The 25,958-nt window shown below is 47.0% G+C and overlaps 1 protein-coding gene across 1 annotated transcript; it reads left to right on the top strand.

Annotated features, from left to right (window-relative positions):
* Positions 1-1,554: 1,554 nt before the first annotated feature.
* Positions 1,555-13,592, top strand: TNFSF18 (TNF superfamily member 18). The gene is made up of 3 exons (XM_045026254.1): positions 1,555-1,803; positions 10,035-10,065; positions 11,981-13,592. Exons 1-3 carry the CDS (start codon positions 1,654-1,656, stop codon positions 12,340-12,342), a joined length of 543 nt encoding a protein of 180 aa, XP_044882189.1. The 5' UTR covers positions 1,555-1,653; the 3' UTR covers positions 12,343-13,592.
* Positions 13,593-25,958: the final 12,366 nt, after the last annotated feature.

Here is a 25,958-nt window from a genome sequence, read left to right as displayed (position 1 = left end):
GGTCGCCCTACCTTAAGATGAATGTAAATTACACGTACACTTATTTTAAGGCCCGTTTATGATGCCAAAGTGGTATAAAGGGAATTATTGTAAATGAGAAATAGCCCCACAAAGTGTGTTTTAATGCAGCATCCTTGATTGTTTAGTTGTTGTTTTGGCTGATTTTTTGGGGGGAGGGGTTGCTCTACTTTGCAAATTTGAATAATCTTCAATGAATCTCCAGATCAATGCAAACCAGAGAGATTCTGCTGTATTTTGTTTTATGTAGCTGTCATTTCCGAATGCACTGTGGTAGCAAAGGGGAGGGGTAGGGGGCGGGGGAATTGCAGAAGTGGATGCCTAAAATGTGTGAATAAAATTTGTCTGTGTCCCTGTTACACTGGCAAAATGGGTGCAATGGGGCTGGTTGAAGTTATTTAAATGATTGGGGTTTTTTGGTCAAAAATGGCTTTTTAAAATAAAAAAGTCTCAATTCTTTTCCTTCTATTAAAAATCTGGAAACCAAATTGTATTCTATTCGTTGATATTTTAACATTTATTTTCATTTTGTGCATTTCACTTTTTCCTTCTTTTCTTTTTTCTTTCTTTTCTTCCCCACCCCATTTCTTGTTTTTCCTTTTTTCTTTCTTTTTTCCCTTTAAAAAATGACTAACATGATATTTTTCCTGTCATTTTCAAAAACCAAAAATGTAGAATATTTTTGTTTTAATTTTTCTGTTTGAAAATTTAAAATGTTTGGAAATGGGTAAAAATGCAAATGTATTTGAAAAATAAATTGATCAACTTCAAGTCCTGCAAACTGAAAGCAATTTACAATTTTCAAATGGGTGCAATGGAGCTGTATGAAATTAAATTGCATTCTTCTTTTTTTGATCCTTTCCAGTGTGCAAAGCAGGGAACTACAGGCACAAGTCACTGTTTTCAAATGAAAATATAATATAGGGTTGGTGGCCCCAAAAGGTGAATTGCCAATCTTTTTGGGTGCAATTTTGGTGGCCAATTTTGGAAATGTGGCTCATATTCTGTCATTGCTTTGAAATCTCGACTAGTTCTGTGTTTACTATACAAATAATAAATCCCTCAGAGTATTGGAAAGCTGCCTTCTGTCAATACCGTTCAGTTTTTTAGCATTGGAATTGAGAAACGATTTTAATCCAGACACCAAAACGCTCTCTTGTAAAACAAATCCTTGTGGAGAGAAAAACAGTCAGACTCCATGCAATATATTGCAAATGCTGGGATTTGTGCATTTCATAACTTGCCCTTCCTCTTGTTCTTTCGAAGAGCTTTGTGAACTTAGCTCCTTGTCTGAAAATGTTGGGGGGGGGGGGGTTTCATAAGTGTTTGCAATTTGCTGGCTGAGTTTCATTTCAAAGCCGCCTTCACATTCTGGGCCTGGAGCCAAATGAGAGTTCCGTTGTCTACATCAGTTTCATGAGGAAATGCTGGCTAATTGCTTTCTGCAGATACACAGTGATGAAACACATGCATAAGCTCCTCCCTTTTCCATCTTATCCCCTGTGTATAAATTCCGTCCAGGGCTGCTCATTCTTGGTGTCAAGAACTCAGGAATTCTTGCAGTATTTTTTAAATGTTGCTGCTGCTGTTTGGTTTTGAGCTGTCTCATCTCTAGCAGTTTGAGAGCTAAGCAACATGGAAACATCAAATTTCCTGCAGAATGGGAATATTCCCAAGGACACAAACAATTCAGGATGCAATCGGATGAACCTTTGCACTTTGGCTCTTTTAATACTGGTTGTGGTTCCACTTTTGATAGTCTGCTTTCTGTGCCTTCATAGCCAGGTAAGGAGAGTGCAAAAATGCCAGCAAGTATAGTATATTAGTATTAATTATTTTTATTATGACTGAAATCTTAATAGAATTGGATAATTGCAACCTTTAGTTCTGTTCCTTCTTGGAGCCAATGCTTTGTCAGGACTGCTTTCAACTGCTCAAGTGCTTTAACCGCTTCTTTTGGGAAACTGTTTCATTCCTATTGCTTTCATTTAAAAATGATAAAAAGTCAGTGTTTTCTTCTCATCTGTCCTCTCCTGCTATGCCCACTGTTGTTGTGCATTATTATTGTTTATGATTATCTGGCAATACCTATTAAAGGAAGGGCTAGACTAGGAGTCCATTGGTTCAGCAGGGCCACCCAGAGGATTCAGGAGGCCTGGGGCAAAGCAATATTGGGGGCTTCTTCCATAGAAAAAAGTTGCAATACTATAGAATACTGTATTCTCATGGGGGACCCTGCCCCACTCCCCCCGTCCCCCGCTCCTTGGCGGCCCTGGGAAAAACAACATTTAAAAACCTTCCGCATCTCGGCACAAACCCAGTTTTGAGAGAACTTCTTTTCGAGTCACCTTTACAAGGTATCACTGGTTCTCAGCATCAGCTAGTGCTAAAAGGCACTAAAGCTCATTAAAAGGGTTGGACAAATATTTTCCATCAAAACTTTTTTTGGATCGAAAACTAGGGGTTTTTAAAAAGCAGAAAAAATCACGGACAATGTCTGCTTTCCTTCAAAATTTGTTGTGGTTTTCTTTAATTGAAAAGCTGAAATTAGTCTGCCAAAACCTGAACATGGTTTGGGGTTTCAGAAGTGTGTGGCCAAATATTTGCTGCTTGCTATGTTTGATTGTTTAAAGAAACAATAAAAATATTCTGGTTAAAAAAAATCCAACCCCCATCCACTTCCTGATCCCTGACTGCCCCCCTCCGAATCCCGAACCATCCTGCACCTTGTCCCCTGACTGCCCCCCCAAGACTCCTCCCACCAACCCCCTGCTCCCTGTCCCCTGATTGCCCCAACCCCTACCCCCCGCCGAGTCCTGACAGACCCCCAAATGCCCACGATCCAATCCCCCCTTCCCCATCCCCTGACCGCCGTCCCCCGCCCCCCCCGGAACCTCTGTCCCCTTCCTGTTCCCTGACTCTCCCTGGGACTCCCTGCCCCTTATCCAACCCACCCCGGTCCCTTGTTGAGCTGTGCGGAGAAGGAAATTCTATTTTGCAGAGGATTTCAATAGGGAGGATGGAGCCCTGGATTCTGAGCCACTCTGGTAGGTGGATTGCTAGGAGCCAAGCAGGTGACCTGGCAGAAAACCAGGCAGGTTTAACTGAAACCAAACCAACTCCATAAAACACTTGTATTTCAACAAATGTTAAACTTCAAAGAAACACTTCACTGGAATATTTCTGACCAGCTCTAGGTCCTAGGACTGGGTGGGTTGCTCTGTTTAAACTCCAAATGCTTGGTCCAATCGGCTCCATTCCACAAGCAAAGTATTTGACCTGGAGAAGTATTTTATGAACCCCAGGGTTGAGTCATCTCTGGCAGCGATGCTTTATCACATGCAGAGAGAGCTTTGGAATATTAACAGAGAGCCCCCAGAAAGAAAGCATGGTTTTGTGGTTAAGAAGCTGGTTTGGAGTTTGCGCGATGTGTGCTCAGTTCTGCCTGTCACAGACTTTCTGTCTCACCTGAGGCAAATCAGTTCCCCATCTCTAAAATGGAAATAAATCTTTCTTTGTTGGTCTTGTCCATTCAGATCAGAAGTGTTGTGGGGCAGGGTGTCTGTACAGTGCCTAGCATCATAGGGCCCTGATCTTACCTGAGCTCTCTAGGTTCTGTTGCAACATTAATAATCCCCCAAGAATGCACTTCTGCGTACCAGCTGGTCCTGGGTCTCAAGAGATGAAAAGGCAAGTCCAGCAACCTCCATGGCTATCTAGTCCCTGTATCTTTTCATATCAAATTTCAAGGGAGAGAAATTCTATTAACACCCTCATTGAAACCTTGATTGTGATGGAAACACTGACTGGGCATTAGCTACATTGGTGCAAACCTCAACAGTGTAACTATAGTACAGGGGTAAAAGGACTGCCCAGGACTCCCTGCCCCTTATCCAACCCCTCCGGCCCCGGCCGCTTATCCCCTCTCCCGGAGCCTCAGCGCATGTGTCCAGGAGCTGCAGCCACGTGCCTCCGGCTGGGCCTGAACTCCTCCCCGCTCAGAGCTGCGTGGTAAGGGGGCGGGGCTGTGAGTTCCAGTGGTACCAGAGCTCCCGCCGCTCAGCCTGGAGCTCTGGACGTGCATGCTGAGGTGCCGGAGGGATGGAGGATGGCGGGGGTTGAGGGGAAGCCTCAGCCACTCTTGTGGGGGCCCCTGCGGGGCCCAGGGCCTGGGGCAAATTGCCCCACTTCCCCCCCTCCTCTGGGCAGCCCTGTGGTTCAGCATGCCTCAACCTCATAGAGCCTGATCGTGTAAAGTGCTAACACCTTCCACTCTCAATAGAAGTCACTAATTTTCTATTGCATTGTACTAGTTCTGTGGTGGCATGACTGCACCCACATGGCAGCAGAGTATGCTCAGCACCTTGCAGGATGCACTGAGCATTTTCTAAAATTGACCTTATTGGCTGCAGCTTTAATTCAGCCCCTTGTATGGATGTGTTATGATAGCTTTAATTACACAATCACATTACTACTTTTTCCACAGGACCCCTGTCTTGTTCAATGCACAGGTTGCACAGGTAACCATAAATCTGGCATTTCCTAACTTTTCAGTGCTTGACTTTGAACCTAACATTTATGTAATGTAGTTGTCTTTGTATTTATAGCTTGACCACAGAACAACTAAGGGGCCACATGCCAACTGTCGGCCAATATCCAAAGGGTTCAAACACCAAAGAGAGGGAGGAATTTTTAAGGTAGTAGAAGAGGGTAGAGAGATGTATAGCTAGGAGGAAAAGGATGGTACTGAGCAAAGGAATAGGTTGACTATCAGAAGAAACTTTCCATTGGGGAGATCTCTGACACTGTGGAATAGCATGAAACATGTCACTTGAAACATTTGCAACTAGGCTGGACAAAGCAGTGGAGCAGACAATCCTGCCCTGGCATTGGGGAGATCAAGGGGCCCAGTTCAAGTCAATGGAGTTGCATGTGCTTATCTCAAGACTGAATGTAGCCTAAGAGATCTCCTCCATCTCTAGCTTCTCTTCACAGTGTTCTGTGCGTGGGAGGTGAAGGCTAAAGATCCCCCTCCCTCCCCACACAGCCCATTGATATTTTTAATGGAATTTTACTCTTGTTCCTGAAAGAATCGCTCTTGGAGAATCCAAACCCTTGCTCTGGATGTTGTGTTTCCAGTATCCAGCTGGGCTGCAGCCTGTCTTCAGCTATAGCTCCAGGAATGGGGGAAGAAGTTCCCTATGTAGATACTCAGAATCAAAAACCGCCAGGAAATACGATGACTGTGGCTGGTGGTATATATCATGAGTTACACTAGGGAACCACCCTGTAAGGTGCTGATCACTCCTTCAAAATGCAGAGCACCCTCAATTCCCATGGGGCTAGAGGGTGCTCAGCACCTCACAGGAGCACAACCTGTCAGAACAGAAATTTGCAAAGCGTTTAGGGAAAAAATTATCTTGGTGCAACTTTTTTTTTCTTTTACGTTCTCCCTCTTCCCCTTCCTGCCATTCTATTTTGGAGGCATAACACAGGAGCTTCATGACATGCACTGTGCTCAAAATTGCATACCGCTGACAGTAAATTACACTTGATACTGGCAAAGTAATGCACACCCCATCCCGTAAGAGTTCTACCTCCTTCCCCTTTCTTTCCCACTGCAGAGAGAGCATTGTCTGAATAAACAAAAGCTTTTCTTTGCACTGTAGTTAGGGATGGGGAAGACCAACTGATTGAATTGATCCATCTGCAAGGGCAGGACAAGTTTGCTAGTTTGGTATTTGCCATTGAGTGAACATCGGTACAGACTTGTTATATAGGGCTAGATAGTGAGCCCCTTACTCACAGTGTCGAGCCATTACTCACAGGAGTAGCTCCATTAAAGGCAATGTGAGTGAAGAGTTTGCAATCTGGTCCTTAACAGAGTGGGTAAGCTGGGTGTACTCCTCCTGCTCCCATCTGCAAACGCTTTCACAAGCTGAAAGAATAACATGCCTTTCTTGCGATCCTGGGGATGAAGCATGGCTGAGAGCTCAAAATGAAGGAGGAGGCAAGAGGGCAGAGTTCTAGTCCCGCTGATGATGTCATTTGTGACATCTAGGGCTGGCCTTAGGGAAAATGGTGCCTTGGGTGAACTTTCTTTGAGTTTAAACACAGTCCAGTCACACACCTGAAGTTTACTGGAGAAGCTTGTAAGTCACGGTAGGGACTGTGCACCTACAGCAGAGACCGCTGCAAATGGCATGGGCAGCCTCAGTGCTGGCTCGCCGTGCACCTGAGCTTCTGGCACCAGTGGTGAGAATGCCAGGTTGGCGGCCATGTGAAGCACAGGGGGAATGGCAGCACTGTGAGGCACAAATTGAAGCCCAGCCCAGCATGCATCCAGCTCGGCTGCTGGGAACTTGTCCAGGGAGCGCCACTGCCTCCACTTCTCAATGCCACCCAACTTCGGATACCGCTCTGCAGCCTCAGGAGCATTCGTCACCAGCCCAGGCGTGCCCCATCTGCCTCTGCTTCATGGGCATTAGGGGCGGATGAATGGCTACCCTGATGGGCAGGCTGTGCCAGGCAGCCCAGAGTGATTGCAGGAGAAGCAGGTGGAAGCAGATCTCCCAGCCCCAAGGGCAAAGCCTGCCCTGCAGAGCACTGCCCCAGGCCCACCAGAACTCCTGCAGCTTGCCCCCAGGGCAGACCCTCCCCAGCCACAAGTTACAGCAACACACCCTGCAATTTCAGCCCCTCTCCCCTGTCTGGAGCTGGCCCACCCTGCCTGCCCCCTCCACTGAGCCGGGACACCACATGTGCCAGCAAAACCACCCACAACTGGGGAGCAGAGCCCAGCCAGCAGGCACTCACCTTTTACCCTGCCTGGGCATGGCACCCTCTTGACCATGGCACCCTGATTGGTCGCCCATGTCGCCCACCCATAAGGCCAACCCTCGTGACTTCACATGAATCACTTTAGCTCTGGAAGAGCCAGGAGGTGGGAGGATTAGTCACAGGGCTTTGAGGCCTTGGATGGAAGGTGCTAGAGAAGGGCAAAGTGTCATCTGTGTGTTTTGAGCTAAAAAGTGTTCTGACCACCCCAATCTTTTGGGCAGCTGAGTCAGTTAATAGAATTATCCCTGGACGGTGGGCATTTCTCTGGCAGCATGGAAGGAAAGACTCAGCTATGTATTAGCCAGAGGTGAAAGTAAGCCGGTCCGGTCTGGTACGGCGTACCGGCAAGAGCCAGTACGCCGTGCTGGACCGCATCGACTTCCATGGCGGGGATTGAAAGGGCTCTGGGCTGCCCGCTGCTGCGGGCAGCCCAGAGCCCTTTCAATCTCGGCTGCGGCTCTGGTGGCTGGCCTGGGGATTTAAAGGGCTCAAAGCTCCAGTCCAGAGCCCTTTGAATCCCGGCCGCAGCTGAGATTTAAAGGGCTCAGAGCTCCCCGGGGCTGCGGGCAGCCCAGAGCCCTTTGATTCCCGGCCGCAGCTGGGATTTAAAGGGCTCAGATGTCCCTGCCACTGCGGGCAGCCCAGAGCCCTTTGAATCCCGGCTGGGGCTCCGGTGGCTGGGCTGGGGTGGGGATTTAAAGGGCTCAGAGCTCCCTGCGGCTGCGGGCAGCCCAGAGCTCCTTGAATCCCGGCCATGGCTCTGGCGGTCGGGCTGAGGCCAGGATTTAAAGGGCTCCGGGCTTCCCTCAGTGGAAGGAGCTCTGGGCCCTTTAAATCCCTGCCCCAGCCCCGCAAAGCTTGGGGTTCCCCTGGTGGCCAGAGCCCCGGGCCCTTTAATTTGCCCCTGAGCCCCGGGGGGGCTCCCAGCCACCTCTGCAGCCGAGAGCCCCGGGTTGATTTAAAGGCTTTGGGTCTCCCAGCCACAGCTGGTTCCCCAGGGCCTTTAAATCTTGAGAGGCCACGCCTCTTCCGGATGAGGCCATGCCCCCCTCAGGACTCCGGCAGTACCGGTAAGTCCTGTAAATTACTTTCACCCCTGGTATTAGCTGAAAGCTGTGTCAGTCGTCATGTCCCTTGAACAAAGAGTCGTTTCCTCCAGTTGCTAGAAGCAGGTGCTGAAATACCACAGTGATGGTATAAGTGAGTATAAGAACCTAAGCAGAATACTGGTTATGGGAACTCAGGATTAGTAGGTTAAAACTAAGGTACACAATGGTGCAGGTGTTTGTCCTCTAGCCTTATTTAGATCAATATAAAATACTGCATGTTTCCACTGTAAGCAAAGTCTGGCAGGACTTTGTGTTGCAGCATCTACAGTGAACTACCGAAGCCATTCATGCCAGGAGATATGATACCAAATCTAGGCCAATGCACAAATGCAATGACCTTTGAAGTCCCATTTCATATGGATCAGTCAGACAGCTGGCCAGTATCCACAGGACAGATGGGGTACTGCCAACTTATGGATGTAACCAGACACATTTTCACTCTACTGTGTATTTTCCAAGCTATGGGGCATTCCTACAAGGGAGGGCAGTAAAAACGACTAACCAGGGTCTGAATTCGTTCCCATTAAAAATATGTTTAGACTATATGGGCAGTGGCCGTCTTTCTTAATAATATATGTACTTAGGACCTATCGCAAAGGGGGTCCTGACAGGGGGCTCAGGGTACGACAACAGCAATAACAGATAATAATCATTGATGAAGAGGAGGAGGAGGAGAAATCTTTCCACATGGGTTGTTCCACATGTAGTTTCTGTATGGGAGAGGCCAAGAAATGGAATTGAAGTTGCCACAATCAAGAAGTGAGGTGATTGGCTCCCCTAATGGGTACTAATGTCTGTGGTTTGTTTTTATATTTGGTGCAAAAGCCTGTGAAAATATGCACAGAAAACAATTAATAATTAATAATATTTAATAATATTTAACAACGTAAAATATATTAGGCCACTACTATCTAACATAAGAGATTTACACTAATATTTGAAAACGTTGATTGTTTACACTTGTAAGTAAGAGAGTTACTTCCCTTTTCCCATTTCATATGGATCAGTCAGACAGCTGGCCAGTATCCACGGGACAGATGGAGTACTGCCAACTTATGGATGTAAACAGACACATTTTCACTCTACTGTGTGTTTTCCAAGCTGTGAGGCATTCCTACAAGGGAGGGCAGTAAAAAGGACTAACCAGGGTCATGCTCAGACAGACCCTTTGGTTGTTCTCCAGAGTCTTAGTTTTCATTTAAAAAAAATTAGTCTCTGGCTATTAGTCTCTGTTATAGTTGGGAAGAAAATCTTCAAAACCTGATATGAGTACAACTGATACAATGTCTATCTAAATTTGCAGACAACCTGAAACTATAGCTATGAAATGCAGCACTCAACAGGGGCTAACTCAGATTTCAGTGATGATTCTTTGACATCTTTGCTAGCTCTTTCACTGCTCTTGAAAAGTAATGTTCCATTGCAGTTTTAAATAAAATAAACCAAATCAAACATTTCTTAACTATGTCTTTCCTTAAAACCACAATGTAAGATAAAATACAATTTGATTTCTTTTAATAAAAAGTGGCAAAGCCACATGAAAAGATGCAGTAACAATGTTCCTGGAGGGTTATCTGTGTGGTTTAAACCCAGAATCTCTGCATTTAAACTTATGAGTGTCTACCACCAGAGTTAAAGGTCTAGAGCTGTTACCTTGAGGGCAGTACCAGATTTATAAACCTCTAAACATGCTTTATCCACTAGTGGGTGACAAAGAGACCCTATGTAAACATGGGGTACAGTTACATGGCACCAGCCAGTGCTGTGTGATGTCTGATGGTATCCTGTGTTGTTTAGACTTTTACTCTTAGAAACACCAAAACCACCATGAACATTTAAAATGAAAACAGTCCTAGGGTGAGATGCCATTTGGGTTAAGCAGCTGCTTTCCAGTGAAAGTGAAGAGCCAATTGAAAGAGACCCAATAGAAGTCTGTCTCCTCTGATAACAGAAAGACTTCTGCTGCCTGGGACCTCTCCCAAACATACACAGAACATTAGTTGATAGATGTAAAAATCCCAGGCCATAACATGCAACATCCTGACCAAACTTTGCTTCTCTTCACAGTCTCCGGAGATCTGCTGGGCTCATGCAACTTGTAAGTATCAAGATACTGGAGTGGATTTCTGACTTTTACCATTCACACAGTGCGGTGAAGGCGACTAGTTCACAATTATGTACTCAGCAGGCTGGAGTATTTCTCCCCTATCTATGAACAGCAGTAAATAATGAAAACAGAGAAACATGAAGCCCAGGTGATCTAGTGGCTATTGTAGGCAACCGGGTGTCAGTCGCTTCTCAGTTCTGTTCCCAGCACTAGCTAGCGGTATCGGATGAATCATCTCTCTTAAAGTGCAGTTCTGCTTTGAAACATGACTGTACAAACAGCATCCTGGGGTTCCATATTTATTGTCTCTCAGTGACCGCAGATCAAATTCTCAAATGTTACTAATTTTAAAAGGGGGTGGGGGAAGGGGTGTCCTAACTGCTAGGCCTGTAATCTCATCCTAGGATCTGAAAATCAAGCTGAAGTCTTTTGGCTTAACACAACAGCAACAAGAAAGATTTTGAAAATGAAACTTATTACATCTGTGAGCAAGACCTTGTTTTAGCTTGTCACTTCCTTACTGACTTAAGCTAAATTGATATAAAATCCTTTTAACCCAAATTAAGAATGTACCAGATTATTTTCTAAACAGACATAATTAAATCAGCAGAATTTTTCTGTGTAGACAAACCTTTCCTTAACAATTCTGTTGATGATGTCTGAGTGCCTGGATAGACTCCAGCAGTCTCCCCGAGAGGTGCTGGCTCTGGAGCAATAACAGGACTAAACAATAGGAAAGCAGATACAACTCTGAACACAAATACAGACATCAGATCTGGTGAGTCAGGAAATACCGTATCCACACTCACTTTTCAGAGTGAAAAGTTTACTCGCTGGGATGGGCTGGATTTGTGTCTGCTGTTTAATTCAGAGTGAAACAAGAATAAATGGACACAAATCAGATGTCAGGAATTATAACATTTAAAACAGTCGGAGATCACTTCAACTTCCCTGGTCACTCAATTACAGACCTAAAAGTCGCAATTCTTCAACAAAAAAACTTCAAAAACAGACTCCAGCGAGAAACTGCAGAACTGCAATTAATTTGTAAACTAGACACCATTAAATTAGGCTTGAATAAAGACTGGGAGTGGATGGGTCATTACACAAAGTAAAAACTATTTCCCCATGCTAATTTTTCCCCTACTGTTACTCACACCTTCTTGTCAACTGTTTGAAATGGGCCATCCTGATTATCACTACAAAAGTTTTTTTTCTCCCGTTGATAATAGCCCACCTTAATTGATTAGTCTCATTAGAGTTGGTATGGCAACACCCATTTTTTCATGTTCTCTATGTATATATATCTTCCTACTGTATTTTCCACTGCATGCATCTGATGAAGTGGGTTTTAGGCCATGAAAGCTTATGCCCAAATAAATTTGTTAGTCTCTAGGTGCCACAAATACTTCTTGTTCTTTTTTTTTTGAGGAGAGGTAGTTAGTTATTGGAGAGCACAGCTTATCTTTTAGAAGCAGCCCCGGTTGACTCCAGTGGACCATGCTGATTTTAGACTGACTGAGGATCTGCCCCATGAACAGCAATCGAATGATTTAAGATGGGCTCAGACCAAAACCCTGGACTAAAAGATCCCCTCATTTCCTGGGTGTCAGAATCTGAATCTGGGTCTGAATAACAGAATCCCAGCTCCAAACAGCCCAGAACTCTGGGAGTTGTTCAGAGTCTGGGTCCTGCTCTGAATTTTGTGGCTCAGACCCTTCCCTTTCCTCCCCAAAGACCTCAAATCAAAGAGATGAGGAAAAGGTAAGGAGGGAGATGAACTAATGGAGAGCATTTACAAAATGACAAGGGAAAATCTAGGAAATGGGCTAGACTTTGAAATATAATTAACCACCTTGTATGCGTTTCGCTTTGTTTTCTTCCTTGTCTGGTTCCTTTATGGAAGCACCTTCAGAACATCGTGATCATGACATCATATGGAAGTGGAACTTGACAGACTGCAGTAGCTTCGTAAGGAATGGCTCTGACCAAAAGCTGGAGATCCTGCAAAGTGGCATGTACTTCATCTATGCCCAGGTGACCCGCATAAAGAAAATAGAAAGTTATTTTACAATGTTGCTGTACAAAGATGAGAATATTGTCCTCAACCAGATGACTGGAACAAATACTGGGGAGAACACTGCCTCCATCAATTTCGGGAGACCTTATTTTCTGAGCAAGGGGGAGAAGCTGTTCTGTAAAGTCAATGATGGACTTGAACACATCTTGACAGAAAATCTGACTTACTGGGGGCTGTACAAAATGTAACAGACTTCCACTCGGAGTCAGCTTCTCTCACCCTCCAAGGAACATTAGGAAACTAACCCCTGAGTCTGAAATGTTTGCAATTTCTCTGCATCAAACTCAATACAATGATGCTTTGAGCTTTCTCATCTTCCTGTTGAAGTAATTCAGGGTACACGCTCAACAAGCCGTGAATGTGCAACTCCAGTAATGACATCAGATTGTCACAAGTTATGGGAGGAAGACACTTCTCGAACAACTGTGTGAACAAAGAAAAGCAATACCTTGATGTGTTAGAAATGTTAGTTCTAAAATCCCAGGCAAATGAGTCACTCTGTTCTTCTCATCCTGCACTGGTAAACAGTTCCACTCCATGGCTGGCTGCCTTTCCGTGCGGGGTGAAAGTGATTATCATTTGTATATTTTGTGAAGTGCCTTGGAGGTCCGTGGACATGAAAGATGCTATCTCAATGTAATGTATAATGTACATACTGTACATAACCTGGACAAAGAGTGGCCTGTCTGGGATTGAGGGACCAACATGTTTAAAAGCAAATGGGATAGAGGGACAATTCCTTGCTCCTATCCAGGGCTTCAGTGGAACATCCTCTTCTTTCTGTCCCCTTCTCTCCTCACATCACACCCAATTTTAACAAGGGAAACTGCAGCTGTCCCAGTCCCCTCAGGGTGAACCCTGCCCCATCATCCCTGGGGATTCACACCATTTAGGAGTTTTGCATTCAGAATGAAGGCAAACTATATTTTCTCTTTGAACCATTGAGTCCAATGCAGGAGTATTGAAGGTGGCACACACAGCCTGTGTCTCCATATTAAGATTCAGGGTTCCCTTGACCCTCACCATTTTCTATCATACAGTGCTGTAACACGGAACTTAACAGGGCAGATAAAGTCAGACAGAGCAGCATCTGGACTGGAGGGGGACCAAGCTTCAAATTCTCTTAACATTTATAGCTGCATTGTGCAATATAAGCAGATGTAACATTTGTCATTGAAAGGAAGTGGGGTACCCATATCTCTATTGATGGGAGGGCACAACTGTAGAAGTAAAGGTAGAGAAAGAGTGTGATCTAGTCGGGAGAGCTGAGGATTGAGATTGTTGAGCTGTATCATATGCTCCTCTACTGAGTCAGTGTGTGACCATGGGTAAGTCACTGTGGTTGTGCCTCAGCTTCTCCTCGCTAAACAGGCATAACAATGTATTTACCTACCTCACAGGGATGTTGTGAGGCTGAATAAATGGACATTGTAAAGTGCTTGGAAATACTCCGATTCCCTGTTCTAGTGCTGTGGTCGGCCACAGTTGGGCTTTTTGTTCCTTGATTGGCTGTCCTAGAGCAAGCTCCTCTGATAGATATACGCTTATTTTCATACCAATAGCCATATTTGCATGAATAAAGCCTCCCCAATCATTCTTTGAAACAAATTACAGCTTCATGGATTTTCATGGACAAACAAACAAATACAAACACTATTGGACTGAATCACAATTTAGGGTTAGTTTGGTGCAATGTAGCTGGTATGCTTTTATTTTCTGTGTATTCCAACATTAAATATTATGGCGCCTGCTTTACAGAAGTGGCTGCCATTTTGTGTTCATTTCAGTGCATACCATTAAAGAGGGGACACAAACATACATACAAACAGTGCTTTCTCATGGAGACTTTACCTTGGTTCTTTCTTGTTTAGTTAATTACCCTTAATCTAGAATAAAGTTTTTCAGAATAAAAGTGTACAGTGCCCTTGTGTACGGCCAAACATGATCGCTTGCAAATACATTTATCCACCCTTTACCTAGCTTGACTGCTCTGCCGGTGTTCGGCCTGCAGAATCTGACCCTCAGTACTCCCATGTGTAAGGGATAATAGTACTTAGTTCTTGGCTCACAGGGGGGAGGTGTTGGTTATCAGTTAGGTGTAAGGCCAGTTTGCATGCATTATAATTGGGCTAGTGTGAGGATGGTGACAAGCTGCGCTGCTCCATGGAGAACCAAGACCCTGAATCCCTCCCATTCCCCCATCCCTGAGGTTGTAGTGAACATTAGTGGGATTTGAAGGTCAGGAGAAGGAGGGTCAGTCTTCATGCTAAAGGGAGCGTGGGATCTGTTATTGTGCCTGTCCCTTCCACAGGGCACAAAGGGTGTCCTTGCCTCCCGCCCACACATCTGTAGTAGAGCAAGGCCCATGGTGAATCAATGTTTATTAAGTGCTTTAACTAGGGGAAATGCTATGTAAGTGCTAACTCAGCATTATTAAGATTCCATCACAGCTACTATCAATAATAATCAGGAAATGCATGGGTTTGCATTCTAAAGGGGTTCCTCCTCAACAGGCTAAGCTTGGCCATGTGAAGAATCCCCCCTCCCTCTGACTGCAGTATAATTTGCGTTTTAATTACCACTGGCATCTCTGGGACTCTACCGCAGTCGCCATTTCAAAAAGCCATCAGATACCAGAGGTTACCACACACTGGTATCTGAAACACTTTTCATTCTAAGTCTGAGGGGAAAACTACGGTGCCTGAGCTAACACTGCATGGTAACTTGAGAAAGGTTGGCTTTAAATGAAGACTTCGGATTGGTGTCAGCAGCGACAGAAAAGAAAGCTTTGGTTTCGGAGATATTAGCTTATAAATTGCTTCGAGGTTCACTTTGTTTGCATCCAATGGGCACTCTCATAGGTGGGAAGATGTTTGTACCTGTAAGCAGAGTCAGGATGAGATCTACCCTGACATCTGGTGGTACATTATGAGGAGTGGGCAAAGGAATTTTAGGAATGTGCATTTGCATTGGTAAACCCACTCCACTTAGCATAACACACAGCAGCATGGGATGGTTATTTTCACACTGTGGAATCCCCAATTTCTTTGTTATTGGGACAGGAAGAAAAAAATGGGGCTGTTACCTTAATTATGTGAATGAGGAACTATGAGACTGCTTTATGACAGAAATGACTCAACCTACATTAAATAGTACTTGCTAGACAAGGGACATGGGTTCCAAAACCCAGTGAAGGGAGAGAGGCTGGGTGTTATATCCTTGGGGCAGCCGGTGTAGGAAGCAATCACTTGAGGCCAGAGAGCAGACAGCTAACCAAAACCTCCATTTTATTTCCAGAAACAGAGAGCTCACTCAGCCGGTTGAAACCGGCTGAGCTATCCCTTAATAGTCTAACTCAGTTGCCATAGTAACAAAACCCATGACAACCAAATACACAACATATTCCTCCCCCCCTAATAAGAACATCCCCTAAATAAAACACACACTAAACTAGAGAAGGAGGGTAGACTGCCTCCATTCCCGGCTAAACCCTGGGGATTATTTTGCCCCATAACCGTGGGTTCGCCCTAACTAAAGATCCAGCCGATGAGGAGGCCTTCTGTCTCTAGGTGGATTACGGCGAACTTCTGGTGTTGTTGCACCTGAAAGTACTAGGGGCTCAGGGTCCGCAGCACGAATAGGTGAGGAGGTGGTATCAGCTTGTGCTGGGCAAAGGGGTATCTCAGCTGCCGGCAGTAATGGAGGAGAACAGTCAGGAACAGGTGACTCATGATTCGTTGTCTCACCAGGAGGGGTGAAGTCAGACCCCTCAACTGCAGATGGGTCCTGAAGACTGGCATGACCTGGCAACAGCTGATCTACATGTCGCCGCCAGGTAAGATTCTCTGCAGTCCGGACTGTATAGGAAACAGGTCCTGTTTGAGTGATGACTGTGGCCGGGACCCATTTAGCTCTGGAAGTATAATTCCGAGCCAAAACTGGCTGCCCTGGGCTAAAGGTTCGGTCTTTTGCTCTGGGTGCCCATCTGATTACTTGATATTGCTGCTGATGTTGCACAGTTTGTCTGGGTTCAGAAGGTTTCAGCAGATCAAAGCAAGTGCGCAGCTGTCGTCCCAAATATTCAACAGAGGGCTTGAAGAATTCACACTTGTCTTTGCGAACTCGTAGGCCATACTCTTCCAGTCTTTGTAGGGTAGCCTCTAAATTCTTTAAGTGATCCTCTTCATTTCTTCCAGTGACCAGGATATCATCCAGATAGCACTGAACTCCTGACAAGCCACACAAGATCTGGTCCATAGCCCTCTGGAACAGGGCGGGAGCCGATGTGATTCCGAAGGGTAGGCGACAGTATCGATAAAGCCCCTTATGAGTCACAATAGTCAACAGCTCTTGGGACTTTTCATCGACGTGCATCTGTAAATATGCCTGACTCAGATCAATCTTACTGAACTTTTGTCCCCCAGCCAGGCCTGCGAAGAGGTCATCGATGCGGGGAAGCGGGTATTGCTCTGCACACAACACTGGGTTGACAGTGACTTTAAAATCACCGCAAATCCGGAGAGAGCCATCTTTCTTCACTATTGGAACGATAGGAGTGGCCCATGAGCTATGGGTAACTGGTATTAGGACTCCATTGGTGACCAGGCGCTCCAGGTCTGCTTCAACTTTTGGCCTGATGGCATATGGCACAGTTCGGGCTTTCAGATATTTTGGTGGACTGCCAGGTTTAATGTTCAATGTCACAGTGATTCCCTTCATACTTCCCAAATCATCTCCAAAAACAACAGCATGTTTCCTTAGTATAGGGGTTAGACTGGTTTCTTCTTTAGTCATCCGGTGCACTTCTGCCCAGTTCAGCTGAATCTTCCCAAGCCAAGACCTACCCATTAAGGCTGGGTAGTCACCTCTCACCACAAACAGTGGCAATTTAGCCGCCTGTCCATTGAGCTCCACCTTAACATCAATAGTGCCCAACATGGGCACAGCTTCACCTGTATACGTCTTCAGAACAGTTTTTGTTGCCTTAAGCGGAAGATGCTGTAGCTTTTCCTTATACACAGTCTCAGGAACCAGCGAGACAGCTGCACCGGTGTCTAGTTCCATGCGTATAGGTTTGCCCTCCAATAAGGGGGTTACCCAGTATTCATGTGAGCCCGCTGCCAAAGACAAAACATGCAGTGGCACTTCCTCTTGTGAGGAGGTGTCACCTTGATCATCCTGGGTCTGCTCTAGGGTATGCAAGGTTCCTCTTTTTGTCGGCCAGACCACAGGCCTCTTTTTCTTTTGTTTACAGGCATACTCAATGTGTCCCTTTTTGCCACAGTGTCGACACACCAGGTCCTTACACCAGCATTCTGATGCCTGGTGACCCAGCTTACCACAGCGGTAACATTCTTGACTCTGCACCGTTTTGTGGGTCAGTTCTTGTGACACTTTTTGCACCCTAGGGGATGCACCGATATATTGTGCCTCCCTTGTAGCCAGTTCCATGGAGACAGCAATATCAACAGCCTTCTGTAATGTAAGCTGAGCCTCTGTCAGTAGGCGCTTCCGTATAGCTTCACTGCAGAGGCCACACACTAACCTGTCACGCAGGGCATCATTTAACATCTCTTTAAATTCACAGTGTTCTGCTAGCTTTTTTAAAATGGCTACAAATTGTACAACTGTTTCATCTTCCTTTTGGTCTCTTTCGTGGAACCTATATCTTTCAACAATTACCAGTGGTTTTGGGGAGAAATGAGACCCCAGGATTTCCACAATGTCACTGTAAGATTTAGTCTCAGGCTTAACAGGGTGTAGTAAGCTGCGTAGCAGAGAGTAGGTTTTAGCCCCTACAACAGTTAAGAATATTGGCACCTTCTTCGCTTCTGTAATGTCATTTGCAATACCAAAAAGCTCAAAACGCTCAGTATACACATGACACTGCTCTGTATTCTCATCAAAAGGCTCCAGGGGCCTGGTCAGAGTAGCCATGATTTTTAGTTTCACTTTCACAGTCAGTGCAAACAAGCAGCTTTTTTTCTTTGTTTGGTCTTTACCTTGACTTCTACTTCCTTCTGTTACTGGAGCAGCACCAGGATCCCACCCTCGTCGCCAGTGTTATATCCTTGGGGCAGCCGGTGTAGGAAGCAATCACTTGAGGCCAGAGAGCAGACAGCTAACCAAAACCTCCATTTTATTTCCAGAAACAGAGAGCTCACTCAGCCGGTTGAAACCGGCTGAGCTATCCCTTAATAGTCTAACTCAGTTGCCATAGTAACAAAACCCATGACAACCAAATACACAACACTGGGGACTGGTGTGTGTACCTGATGGTATGGGCCCCTTTTGAAGGCCTGGAACACCAATTGCACATCCTCCTCTCTCCACTGTTAAAGAGCAGAGCTAATTTTGAATCCTTTAGGAGTCCATCTGGAGGCTGCTGACCTGAATTCACATTGGGCCAAGGTGGCACTGGGGCTCCTTTACTACAAGAGCTGAAATCACTAAAAGAGCTAAGCTTACTGAGCTGAGATCACTGAGTGGGGGAGCCTGAAGATCGATCGCTAAGCAGCTGGCAGAGAGGAGCAGTCTGCAGCACGTTGGCACAGCCCGTGGAGCAGTGTGGAGCGGTTTGCGTGGACGGCTGATGCGGTTCACGGGTTGGCTGGAGGAGCGGCACAGCTGGTGGAGTGGAGCCAGTCGTGGTGAAGGCTACAGCAGAACTCCACGGAGAAGCAGGGCAGTCGGCCCTGGCCCACGTAAGGTGTCCCTTAACACCCTGTGTGCGCCCCCCCCCCCATTTCCACCCAGGCTGGGGGGGTAAAACTCTGCAGATAAACTTTTGAACTCTGGGGTGGCACTGACCAGAGACAGAGACTCTTGGGTTGTTGGACTCTGGGGTGATTGGACTTAAGACCCTAAGGGGGAAAGGACAGTGCCAAATGTACTTGGGGGTGGGTTTTTTGCTTATGGTTTGTGTATAGTCCTGTTTGTGGTGTCTCTCCAACGTGATGCCGCATTGTTTCCCTCCTTTATTAAAAGGATTTTGCTACACTCGGACTCTGTGCTTGCGAGAGGGGAAGTATTGCCTCCTAGAGGCACCCAGGGGGGGTGGTATATAATTGTCCCAGGTCACTGGGTGGGGGCTCGAGCCGGTTTTGCATTGTGTTATTGAAACGGAACCCCTGGATACTGAACCCGGCCCTTGTTGCTGCCAACTCAGAGGGGCAGAAGGGTTACATTTTTGGGGGCTCGTCCGGGATCCCTGGGTCAGTACCCCTCGCAAGCACCTGTTGAGTGTTCCACTGTATTGGGAAACAATTGTCTTTATATTTTGAGGGAATTACTGTTTGTATAATGGCTAATATGTCGGATTTGTTGGGCCCCAGTCCTGCAGCCCCTAGCTCAGGGGCGGCAGCCTCAGCCAATGATTGGGCACAAGCACTGGGGCATATATTGGAAAAGATTGTGTTGGCCTATGCTACGTCAAACTCTTGTCGTAAGTTAAGGCTATTTGCTGGGGAAGAGGAGTTTGAACCCTGGTTGGAGCATACCACTGAAATGCTGCGGGAGTGGGCCGTACCTGATGTAGAAAAGCGAAGATGTCTAATAGAGAGCCTTAGTGGCCCAGCATTAGATGTACTTCGCACCCTGAAGCTCATTGACCCTAAGGTCAGTGTGAAGGACTGCCTAGAGGCCCTTGATAATACCTTTGGGAGCGTAGAGAGCCCTGAAGACAGTTACTGTAAATTCCTTGATTCCCGACAGGAAAGGGGTGAGAAAATTTCAGCCTATATACAGAGGCTGGAGAGACTGCTTCAGAGAGCTGTTATGAGGGGAGCAGTGACTGCTGAGCAGATGGATCAGACCAGACTGGCTCAAGTTGTAAGAGGGACTCGGTATCAGAACCCAATCCTACTTCATCTCCGACTAAGAGAACGGCAGGATCATCCCCCAAGTTACTCCCAGCTGATTAAGGAGGTCAGGGAAGAGGAAGAAAGGCAGGCTGCCAGCGAGTGTTGGGAAGCCCAAACATTGGAACCAGCCAGCACAACACCACTGCAAATGGCCAGTGTACTGATGGTGAGCACTACAGAGGAACTTGCCCAACAAATGCAGGTCCTGACAGAACGGATAGCTAAGCTGCAAAGCACCGTTGACCGAGCTAAGATTTCCAGGAATAAGGAGCCTCAGACTGTGACAATGGAGAAGTCAGTATCTAGAGCCACTGTCCCATCCCAGCGAAGGGGGAAAGGACAATTCTTTTGCTATCGGTGTGGTCAGGATGGGCACAGTGCTGCTAACTGCCATAAGGAAGAGAACCCCTCCTTAGTGTATGAAAAGCTGAGGAGCAGTTGGGAGAGACCGAGTAGCTGCCAGAAGGTCTGGGGACAGAGACCACCTAGGCCTACAGGATTTGAAGATTCCCCCAGAAGAGACCGTCCAGCTGGGATCCCTGCAGGACTGATAGGGCCGCGAGCAGAGGTCATGGTGAGGATTGAAGGGGTGGAGTGTAAAGCCGTGCTTGACACTGGATCTCAAGTGACTATTATATTTCAGTCATTCTACCAACAGATGCTTAGGCACCTGCCTATACAGCCACTGACTGGCATTGGCCTGTGTGGCCTCAGCATGGATGAATACCCCTACCAAGGGTATGTCATAGTGCACCTGGAATTCCCAGAGGAGGTTGCTGGGGTAACGGAAGAGGTAGACACAGCTGCCTTAATATGCCCTGACCCTAAAGGGACCTCTGATGTGTCTGTGCTGATAGGGACCAACTCCAGTCTCTTCAAGGTGCTCGCGAATTACTGCAGACGACGGGCTGGGGACCAGTACCTAAGTACCCTGATGATCCATACGCTTTGTGCTGAAGCCTATAGGAAGATTGAGAGTGCTAAAAAGGAGACATCTGAGCTACCGATTGGGGCACTGAAGTACATGGGCACAACCCCCTTAGTAGTGCCCGCAAGGACAGAGCAAGAGGTGCTTGTTATGAGTACCAGGCTGAAAGGCAGTAAAGGGGCATTAGCAATGATAGAGCAGCCAGTTGAATGAGAGCTCCCGGAAGGAGTGCTGGTCCCCAGTGGAATCATAACCCTACCTGCTGAAGCCCAGGAAAAAGTGACTATATTGATTGCTAATGAAAGAAGTCGAGATGTTGTTGTGAAGCAAGGACAAAAGATAGCAGACCTCTTCGAGCCTGAATCAATTGTGAAACCCCAGTGCGAGACTCAAGTTCTGACAATAGACCCAGCAAAGTTTGACTTTGGAGATTCACCATTGTCGGAGGAGTGGAAAGATCGCCTGAGGAGGAAACTTTGTGAAAGACCCAAGGTGTTCTCACTGCATGAGTGGGATGTGGGATGTGCAAAAGGAGTAGAGCACAACATCAGACTACATGACTCCCGACCTTTCCGAGAGAGATCTAGGAGGCTTGCTCTCTCCGAGATGGAAGATGTGCGACAACATCTTCAAGAGCTGGCTGCAAATGGCATCATTACAGAGTCCCGCAGCTCATACGCCTCACCCATTGTGGTGGTCCGTAAAAAGAATGGGAAAATCCGGATGTGTATTGACTACCGCACCCTGAACCGCCGTACAGTGGTTGATCAGTACACAATGCCTCGAGTCCAAGATGCTTTAGACTGTTTACTGGGAAGCCAGTGGTTCTCTGTGTTGGATCTTCGGAGTGGATACTACCAGATCCCTCTGGGTGAAGAAGATAAGGAGAAGACAGCCTTCATCTGCCCATTAGGGTTTTATCAGTTCGAACGCATGCCCCAAGGGATTTCTGGAGCACCTGCCACATTTCAACGTCTTATGGAGAAAGTTGTGGGAGACATGAATTTACTGCAAGTGTTAGTTTATTTGGATGACCTGATTGTGTTTGGAAGAACTTTGGAAGAGCATGAAGAAAGACTTCTTAAAGTGCTTGATAGGTTGGAGGATTATGGTTTGAAGCTTTCAATTGACAAATGCCAGTTCTGCAGGACCTCGGTGAAGTATGTGGGCCACATCGTGTCCCAAGAGGGTGTGAGTACTGATCCTGATAAAATAGAAGCACTCACTACATGGCCACGTCCAAGCAACTACAGAGAACTCAAGACTTTCCTTGGGTTTAGTGGCTACTACCGCAGATTTGTAAAAAACTATGCTACAATTGTAAAACCCCTCAATGATCTTACCAGGGGATATCAGTCTAGCAAGAACAAATCTAAGACCAGGAATAAAAGGCCTTCCGTGCAGAGACACTATGGCCCCTTCGAACCCTTTGGGCCACGGTGGAATGAGAGATGTGAAAAGGCTTTTCGAGAAATCATTACTTGCCTAACTCATGCCCCTGTCCTAGTCTTTGCTGACCCAAGCAAGCCATTTATCCTGCATACAGATGCCAGTTTGGAGGGTCTGGGAGCAGTACTGTACCAGGAGGTGGAAGGCACGCGTAAACCTGTAGCCTTTGCCAGCCGAGGACTGTCTGATAGTGAAACACGCTATCCCACCCACAAGCTGGAGTTCTTGGCCTTGAAATGGGCCATCACTGAGAAATTTCGAGACTACTTGTATGGTGCTCAGTTCCAGGTGTGGACAGACAACAACCCACTGACTTATGTGTTGACAAGTGCTAAACTGGATGCTACAGGGCAAAGATGGGTGGCCGCTTTGGCTAGCTATGACTTCAGCATTCAATACCGATCAGGGAGAAGCAATGTAGATGCAGATGCATTGTCCAGGCGTCCACAAGCACCAGGAGTTGCTGTGATACCCACGGATGGAGTGAGAGCTATTTGCAGTGTGAGTCGCCGAGAGCCGGAGGCCCATGAGAGCCTTCATGGATGCGTTGCTGAAGCTTTGGGCCTGCCCCCTGAATGCGTGCCTTCTGCTTCAGTGAACTATATTGCTTTGGACCAATCTCCCTTGCCCGTGCTCAATGCGGCTGACTGGCAGGAAGCCCAGCTGCAAGATATTGACATTCGTGATACGCTACTTGCCAAAAGGGAGGGGCGAGGCCCAGCTGCGGTTGTCCCACCTACCCCAGAGGGCAAACTACTATTGAGAGAATGGACCAAGCTAAAACTGATTCAGGGAGTGCTACACCGCGTGACCACAGACCCTCTACAAAAGCAACGGAACCAACTAGTGCTGCCAAAAGAGTACAGAGCCCTGGCCATGAGGGCCCTGCATGATGACTTTGGACATTTAGGGATGGAGAGGACCCTGGAACTTATCCGAAGTAGGTTCTATTGGCCCCGGATGGCTGAAGATGTTCGCAGGAAATGTGAGACCTGCGCTCGATGTGTTCAAAGGAAAACTCTGCCCACGAGGGCTGCATATCTGAAGAACATTACCAGCAACAAACCTCTGGAGCTGGTTTGCATTGATTTCTTGTCTTTAGAAGTGGACAAGAGGAATATTGGGAACATTCTGGTCATGACCGACCATTATACGCGATATGCGCAGGCATATCCCACACATGATCAGAGGGCCACCACTGTCGCTCGGGTACTTTGGGAAAAATATTTCTCAGTTTATGGATTCCCAGCCCGGATACACTCGGATCAGGGACGAGACTTTGAGAGTCACCTTCTGAAGGAGGTGCTGAGGATAGCAGGAATTAAAAAGTCGAGGACAACGCCTTATCACCCGCAGGGTGGCCCTCAGCCAGAGAGGTTCAACCGAACCCTGTTAGATATGTTAGGGACTTTGCGGCCAGAGCAGAAGGCAACCTGGAGCCAACATGTTGCATTTCTGGTGCACGCCTACAACGCCACCAAGAACGATGCTACGGGAGTCACCCCATACCTCTTGATGTTTGGGCGAGAACCAAGATTACCCATAGACCTGTGCTTTGGTGTATCAGAGGATGGCGATAGCTATGAAACCCATCAGCAATATGTATCCCGACTACGAGACAAGCTGCGGGATGCTTACCACTTAGCTACATCTGCAGCTCAGAAGAATGCAGTTCGTAACAAACATCGATATGATGCTAGAGTACGTCTGCAAGAGCTCCAGCCAGGGGACAGAGTCCTGCTGCGAAATTTGGGTATTGCTGGCAAACACAAGATAGCTGACAGATGGAAGGCAATACCTTACTTGGTGATGGAAAAGCTAGGAGACCTGCCGGTCTACAAGATCAAACCTGAAGAGGGTCCAGGACAGACAAAGACCGTGCATAGAAACCTTTTGCTCCCGGTGGGGGAATTGGTGGGCAGCCCTTATGAGATGGGCCACAACAGGGCAATTGGGCAGAACGAAGGTGCTGTACCAAAGCCACCTCCCAACGTGGACAGCCGGCCCCCTGCAGCTAACCTACCCCTACTCAGCACATCTGAGAGTGAGTCTGAGGAGGAAGACACAACCATGGTGTATCCTAGGATGAAGACAAGATTGCAGTCTCGATCAGCTGAATCAAAAGAGAGTACCTCCTCTTCTGCCCTAAACCCTATGGCAGAAGTATTTAGGCCCATTCCTGACACTCCTGAGCCACTGGTGGAACCCCCGTGTAATGACTTACACAGATTATTGGACAGTGGCGACATACAGATGGAAGATGTCCCAAGCACCTTCGATCCTCCACGGTTAGAACTAGAAATGCAGGGGCCTATGCCAGTATCCGAGGGGAACTCACAGGAAACCTCCCCATCCGTCACTCAAGAGGATGTCCCCCCTACCACAGCAACAGAGATTCTCCATAGGCGAGACAGAGTAATAAGACCAGTGAAACGGCTAACTTACGATGCACCTGGGGTGATTAGTGAGGAGCCAATACATTTAGCACACAGGTTTGTGAAAGCTAAAGTGGGCTATCTGAGGCCCTTTGGAGGGGACCAGTAAGTTGGTATAGTAGGGAATGTGATTTGTCGGGACGACAAATTCTCGGCTGGGGGGAGGATATAAGCAGAGTCAGGATGAGATCTACCCTGACATCTGGTGGTACATTATGAGGAGTGGGCAAAGGAATTTTAGGAATGTGCATTTGCATTGGTAAACCCACTCCACTTAGCATAACACACAGCAGCATGGGATGGTTATTTTCACACTGTGGAATCCCCAATTTCTTTGTTATTGGGGCAGGAAGAAAAAAATGGGGCTGTTACCTTAATTATGTGAATGAGGAACTATGAGACTGCTTTATGACAGAAATGACTCAACCTACATTAAATAGTACTTGCTAGACAAGGGACATGGGTTCCAAAACCCAGTGAAGGGAGAGAGGCTGGGGACTGGTGTGTGTACCTGATGGTATGGGCCCCTTTTGAGGGCCTGGAACACCAATTGCACATCCTCCTCTCTCCACTGTTAAAGAGCAGAGCTAATTTTGAATCCTTTAGGAGTCCATCTGGAGGCTGCTGACCTGAATTCACATTGGGCCAAGAAATCACTAAAGAGCTAAGCTTACTGAGCTGAGATCACTGAGTGGGGAGCCTGAAGATCGATCGCTAAGCAGCTGGCAGAGCGGAGCAGTCTGCAGCACGTTGGCGCAGCCCGTGGAGCGGTTCGCGTGGACGGCTGATGTGGTTCACGGGTTGGCTGGAGGAGTGGCACAGCTGGTGGAGTGGAGCCAGTCGTGGTGAAGGCTACAGCAGAACTCCACGGAGAAGCAGGGCAGTCGGCCCTGGCCCACGTAAGGTGTCCCTTAACACCCTGTGTGCGCCCCCCCCCCCATTTCCACCCAGGCTGGGGGGGTAAAACTCTGCAGATAAACTTTTGAACTCTGGGGTGGCACTGACCAGAGACAGAGACTCTTGGGTTGTTGGACTCTGGGGTGATTGGACTTAAGACCCTAAGGGGGAAAGGACAGTGCCAAATGTACTTGGGGGTGGGTTTTTTGCTTATGGTTTGTGTATAGTCCTGT

Source organism: Mauremys mutica, chromosome 8, assembly GCF_020497125.1.
Source record: "Mauremys mutica isolate MM-2020 ecotype Southern chromosome 8, ASM2049712v1, whole genome shotgun sequence".
NCBI classification, from domain to species: domain Eukaryota; kingdom Metazoa; phylum Chordata; order Testudines; family Geoemydidae; genus Mauremys; species Mauremys mutica.
Note: the sequence above shows the minus strand (reverse complement) of the source record. Positions and strands in the feature narration are given on the sequence as shown.

Bases quoted from the DNA above. Each gene is read 5' to 3' on its own strand.
- TNFSF18 (XM_045026254.1), top strand. From the start codon at position 1,654: ATGGAAACATCAAATTTCCTGCAGAATGGGAATATTCCCAAGGACACA. The intron at 1,804-10,034 runs GTAAGGAGAGTG...TTCTCTTCACAG, and splicing joins TTCTGTGCCTTCATAGCCAG to TCTCCGGAGATCTGCTGGGC. The intron at 10,066-11,980 runs GTAAGTATCAAG...CCTTTATGGAAG, and splicing joins CTGCTGGGCTCATGCAACTT to CACCTTCAGAACATCGTGAT.